At 34.5% G+C, this 6,915-nt stretch overlaps 1 protein-coding gene across 1 annotated transcript; it reads right to left on the bottom strand.

Moving 5' to 3' along the window:
- Positions 1-1,173: 1,173 nt before the first annotated feature.
- LOC149237660 (putative disease resistance protein At1g61300) lies at positions 1,174-4,206 on the bottom strand. Its single transcript, XM_089366851.1, has one exon. The coding sequence runs from the start codon at positions 4,146-4,148 to the stop codon at positions 1,239-1,241; it is 2,910 nt and encodes a 969-aa protein (XP_089222977.1). The 5' UTR covers positions 4,149-4,206; the 3' UTR covers positions 1,174-1,238.
- Between the last annotated feature and the right edge of the window lie 2,709 nt (positions 4,207-6,915).

Here is a 6,915-nt window from a genome sequence, read left to right on the forward strand (position 1 = left end):
TCTTAACAATAATAAACCACAAACGATGCCCACTATACTTCTTGCCCAACATTCAACTTGGAATATGTGTCCCATGACCTTGGTGTTATGCTTTTTGCCTTTATTATATTTTATTACATGAAACTTAACCCTAGGTTGTTACAAAAACCCTGACAATTATTTTCAATTGTAAATTATTTAAAATGTATTTTTTAAATATAAATTTTTAATGGAAATGAATATACATAAACATGTGGTATAAATAGAGATATATTTGTTAAAGATTACATTCCAACCAAATTAATAATAATCAATTATAAATGATCATAAATAGATTGGTGGAAATGAGTGAAACTTTATAAAACATTTAATTACATTGTAAAAATATATATTAAAAATTGTATTGTAAGAATTAATATTAATGAGGAAATAAATAATATGATAAATAAGTGAAATCTTATTAATATAATTTTCTTTTTCTTTTTCCTTTTCTTGTGAGTAAATATCCATGGGGCATTTTAACCTTGAATTTCCTAATTTACATAATATTTCATGACATAGGCCAATTAATTTTCCACGAGAAAAAATAAATATTATTAACTAAAATTCATATTATATAGTTTAATATTATTAAATTATATTTTATATAATAAAAAATTATAATTATATATATATATAATGTGTTGGATTTATAATTTTTTTATTAAAAAAAATTAATTTCAAGTCAGGGAATTACAATTTTCACATATTGTTTTTAGCATTTATTTTATTAATTTTTTTCATTCAGAACATTTTAAATTTAAAATAAACAAATTCAAATATAAAATTGCTATTTCTCAATTTCATCAATGCTAACATAACCAGAGAAAGATTATTAATTTAAAATAAAAATAAAAACAAAACACTAAAACTTTAGTTATTTATTTAGAGAAATGATATCATTTCCATGTTGGTGAAAAAAAAACTAACATAATCAAAATCGCTATAAATTTAATCAAAAAAATATAAAAATATCAAATAATATAATCAAAATTGCTATAAATTTTAATGAAAATATAAAGAGATCAAATTTTTGATAACACAATTTTCTTTTGTAATTACATTATGTCAACTTTACATTAAAACTATATATCAACTTCACATTAAACATATAAAATTTCCAACTCTTTTATATTAAATTTTAAAATACACAGTAGCAGCCCAATACAATTAATATTAAATTTTAAAATACACAGTAGCAGCCCAATACAATTAATAATCTAGTGTAGAGAAGAAAAAAGGTGAGAAAGTTGAGCTTTCATTTCATCATTTTCCCAAACGATGCTTTCCCACCAAACTGAGGCTCCTCTAATTGTTTTTAAATTACATAGTTTCTCTATTCCTAATGGCAATTTCCTCAATAACGGACACCCCGATATCTTCAATGTTTGAAGGTTGGGCAACGTTCCTTCATTCCATATATTTGAAGGCCCCCCTATACTCTCTAACATGGGTAGGTTGTACAATGTCAATTCCCTCAGCATTGGAAAACTCCTACTCCCAAAGTCCATTTCCTTCGACTCATCACAATCAGATATTTCCACTTCCGTTAAATTGGGCAGCTTCCCCATTGAAGATAGCAGTGTCTCAGCAAATCGGCAATTATGTATGTTCAAGTATTGAAGATTGGGCATTGCTCTTTCATTGCACACATTAGATGGTCCTGCAAGACTCTCTAACTTGTATAGGTGAAACAAAGTCAACTGCTCTAGCGCTGGAAAGCTAGCATCTGCACTCCCAATCTCCATGGCCGGAAACTCCCTTAATTGGTGACATCTGTACAAATTTAAGACCTTCAAGTTTCGGAAATCACAAATACAATTCGGTAAAGACAAGCCTTGATAATTAAATAGGCTTAATTCCTCCAACTTCCTCATGTGCTTCATGCTCTCCGGAAGAACATCCTCTGCGACACCGAAATCATCATCATCATGCATGTAGTTTAATTCCAAAATCCTCATGTCCGACCAGGGACCCAGTCTGCCTACTTCAATTCCTGCCTTTACCGATGCCCGTAGCTCCACCAGATTTGAGAAATTTGTGAGATCCTCTGCTCTAACCGTACAGCTTGATTGCAATGGCAGGCACAATGTGTTCAATGAAGTGAGTTGAAAAATACCATCTGGAATTGTCACTAAGCTGCCACACCCTTGTAATTTGAGATTCTTAAGCCTTTTAAGCTCTCCTATTCCACTCGGCAATGAATGCAGGCTGCTACACCATTCAAGATTCAAAGTTTGAAGACGAGACAAATTGCATATGCTATCAGGCAAATCCCTCAAGTCGCGGCAGCCTCGCAAGCTAAGAAACTCAAGCTGTCCAAGTTGCCCCACTGATGATGGCAGCGAACTTATTCTACTGTATGACAGTTCAAGAACCCTGAGACACGGAAGGTTTAAAAGAAAGCCTTCGGGAACCTTTGACAAACTACGGTTCTCCATTAACCACAAACTCACAAGATTTGGGCAATTGAAATCCATTGGTAGATCACGAGCATCACTCCCAAAAATTGATATTCTTTTGCAGTCCTTAGTCTCTTCTTCAATAGGGAAACTCTGTAGATGTGGACCTGCTGAAAATAACCAGTTCTCCTCCTTTTGGCCGATATATATTGCAGTGTCGCGAAGAACATCATGAACCTTTAAATATTCGGTCCTCCCAACTTTATATTGCTCGACCAAACCCCTGCTTACCAGTACATCTATGTACTGACGCCCAATATCCATAAAGTAACTTGTCCCTTTAGGAGCGATCAACCCTTCAGCGCGCCACATTTCCACGAGACGCTTTACAGGAATTTCGTAGTCCTCAGGAAACACAGCACAGCATAGAAAACAAATCTTTAAATTAGGATCTGGCAAATCATTATAAGTCCATTTTAACTTTTGATACAGCTCTGCATCAATAGTCTCGTGAGTGATTGGAAAGGCGGGATCCGCATTTTTCATCATCATCAAAGCACGACTCCACTCATCATTCGTCTTTTTGGATCTCATCGCTGCAGCTACTACATTTATTGCCAACGGCAATCCTTTGCACTCATCGGCAATCTCTCTGGCTATAGCCTCCTCTATATTACTCCCAGTAACAACCCCATTCGTAAAAGCTCTACTTGTAAATAACTCCCAGCCTTCCTCTGTGGACAAGGGATGTATGCTCACTGAGTACTCAAGCGCCCCCATTCTTGCAATGACATTTCTGTTGCGACTGGACATTATGATTTTGCTCGGATTATCATTGCCAAATCCGACGCCCACTTCTTCCTGTAGATCGATTGAACTCCAGAAGTCGTCCAATACGATAAGAAATTTCTTGTTACTCTTTCGGAGAGTTGCATACAATCTCATCTTCCTTTCTTCAACATTAGAAGTTTCCTCCAGATTTAATCCCACTTCCTTAGCAATGGAAGCCTGCAACTCCTTAATCTGGAAGTTCTGAGAAACAGTAAACCAAAGAACGACATGAAAGATACCGCTGACCTGCTTCTTGTAGGTGTTGTAGATGACTTTCAACAACGATGTCTTGCCAACTCCCCCCATGCCGTACACGCCAATCACGCGAGATAGGCAATGAGGGTCGGTGAGCCATGTCTGCAGCTGATCCTGAGCAGTTCGAATGCCGGACCCTTTGAAACCCGAGTCTGGCACAATTTGGAGCAGCAGGTCTGTCTGAGGTGCTGCAGTGGACACAAGCTGCGGAATCGAGGCATATATTGAGCAGAACTTACTGAACTCTTCAATGAGGGCATCATATGCGTCCTTCCAAGCTCTAACTTGCGTGGGGAGGTTAAGGTTCCAGAGGAGGCAACAACAACGCTGATACCACGCTCTCTGTCTATGTCGATTGGCCCGATTGATCAGATCTTCAGCCTCTCCAAGGGCTTTCTCCATCTTTGTTAACCATTTTTTCAATGGCTCCTCCAACATCTTCTGCTGGGCTTCAAACTGGTTGCGAATATTATTCAACATGTCCTGCACAGTGCTAAAGTCGGTTTCCAGAATTTCGCTGTTTCTCCCCAACTTATTAACATCTTCAAACTTCTGGAAAATCGCAGCAAAAATGTTGCCTGTGACGTTGGTCGCCACTCCCCCAATAAAATTTCCTGCTATACCTGATAGAGGGACTGCCATAGCTGATACCAAAGGAAGAACCAGAATGGGAATTACTGGAAGGAAGGAAAGCACTGAAAAAAATTGAAGGACGTGGAGCAAAGTTAATCCCCGTAAGTTTGACGTATAGTTATTTTATTTATTGTCATTTAATTGACTTTAATTAATATAAATAAAAAATGACAATAATTAAACTAGTCCATCCATTTTGATAGAGTTGCAAAAGTAATCCACGTCTACGGAATAAAATTTAGTGGTCATTAGTGGTAATCCCTTCGCACTTCTCACAAAAGAGAGTTGGTTGTCATTTTGTCTTTGAAGTAGATGAGAAACGGATGGGTGTGGACAAACGACAACGAAATATATTACGGTCGATTTTGATAAGATTATCCATCAACTCGTTTAGGTTGACCAAAAGTTAAATCTATTCATTTTTATTTAATCATTAATTTTTTTTAATTAAAATTATTGTGTTTTTTTAATTAAAAAATATTATTTTTCTAATTAATTAAAATTATTGTGTTTTTCTGAATTAAAAAATATTATTTTTCTAATTAAATTTAGATGATATTAAGTGTAATTTTTTTAAATAGACTCTAGAGAATGTGAAAGTGAATTGCATAATAGATATGTAGGATAAGGTAATAAGGTGATTGTCAAATTATTGGTGAGTTGAGGATTGAACATATGATATGGTTGAAGAATGAGAACATAAAAAAAATGATGAATTGGAAAGTGGATATATAGGAAATCATTAAATATTTTTTTGTGTTTCAATTGACTATGTAAATAAATGATTTATTTGTAAGGATATTTATTGAAAAGACAGAAGAAGCTTTGTATCAGACTTGCCATTACCATTATATTTCTCACTTAATGGTTTGAATTAGGATGATGTAGCAACATGGTAATGATGTAGCAACAAACCATGGAAACAAATTGGGAAGATAGTGCATATTTCATCATTGCAATTACACTCAAGGTACCTTGTGGTAAAGTGATGAAAACCAAAGGATTAGTTGTGTTGATTTTTCTCAACAATCAAAGGATAGATATTGATATTCTTAATGAATGTCAAATAATTAGTGGAGTTGATTTTTCTTTACATGGGAAAGAAACAACAATAAAGTCCAAATTTTATTAAAAAAAAAATGTTATTCAACTTCAATGTATTGAATTTGTTATAAACCTAATCCTTGGGAATTTGATGAATTTCTAAATAAGGAAAATATGAATAGGAGTCGACCATGGAAGATTAAACCAAGGGTAGCTTTTGTAATGTCATATGTCTATTCACAACAATACTAACCTCATCTAATTCATGAATTATTCCTTGGCTTGACATGATATCAGAGCCAAGCATTCCTAACCCTAAGCAGTTTTCGGTCTTCTACTCACGCTTTTCCCACTCCTTGGTCATATGTTCATGCTCTAATAATGGATCATTTATGTCACGCTTAGACCTATCCATTTTTGTCTCTTACCCAACCCTGTAATTAGTAACATTCCTCATTAGGGGTTAATCCTACAATATTCCTCTTTTAGCATTACTCCTCATTAAGTGTTACTCCTTTGCTCAATTGCATAGCTCTTTCACATGCATGTTCTCTATTTCACACTTGCTATCTCTTTGCTTACTACACCATTTTTTACAATTGAGAAACTCTACTCCATGATAGTTTCAGGCATCCAAAAAGAGAGCTTGATTTTGAAATCTAAGCCTAAAAGCTAAAGATCTGATGTAGTTAAAGGAAAGTGTCGCATCTTCTCTTATTCATCTTTAGTATTTGGATGGTTCTCGCTGCAATAATCCCAACCAAAGACAAAATTCTTGTGACTTGATGTTGGCACTCAAGTTGGTCGAATAGTTCCTCCACATCTAATAAGCCATATAGTTGATTGAATAGTTCCTAAAAAATATAGTTGCCACTATATTTTTCACCTAATGGTTTGAAGGATAATGTAGCAACAATCGATGGAAGCGAATTGGGAAGATAATAGATCTTTGATTATTGCAATTTCACTCAAGTTACCTTGTAGTAAAGTGATGAAAATGAAAGGATTATTGGAGTTGATTCTTTTCAACATTCAAAAGGATAGATGTTGATATTCTTAATGGATGTCAAAATATTAGTGGAGTTGATTTTTCTTGACATGGGAAAGAAACAATGGTTAAAGTCCAAATTTCATTAAAATAAAATTATTCAACTTTAATGCACTAAATTTTTAAGAAACACAATCCTTTCAAACTTTAGTGAATTTGTAAATAGTGGAAATATGAACCATTATAATAGGAGCCGACATGGAAGATGAAACCAAGAGTCGCTTTTGTAATTCCATATAAGTCTATTCACAACAATACAAAACTCATCCAATTGAGGAGTTATTCCTTGACCTGACATGATATTAGAGCCAAGCATTTTTTGGTCTTCTACTCATGCTTTGCCCACTCCTTTGTCCTCTTCTCATGCTCTACCATTTCTGTCACGATCAAACTTGTCCATCATTCTCTCTTGCCCAGACCCTATAACGAGTAACATTCCTCAATACGGTTTAATCCTACAATATTCTTATTTTAACATTACTCCTCATTAAGTGTTACTCCTCTACTCAATTTCATAGCTCTTTCAGGCGCATGTTCTCTCTTTCATGCTTGCTATCTCTTTGCTTACTGCACTATTTTTTCCAATTAAGAAACTCTACTCCATGATAGTTTCAGGTGTCCACAAATAGAGTGTTATTTTAAAATATGAGCCTAAAATCTAAGGATTCGATTTAGTTAAAGGAA

Source organism: Pinus tabuliformis, chromosome 8 (genome assembly GCF_031772625.1).
Source record: "Pinus tabuliformis cultivar Carrire ecotype Pingquan chromosome 8, CPIR1, whole genome shotgun sequence".
NCBI classification, from domain to species: domain Eukaryota; kingdom Viridiplantae; phylum Streptophyta; class Pinopsida; order Pinales; family Pinaceae; genus Pinus; species Pinus tabuliformis.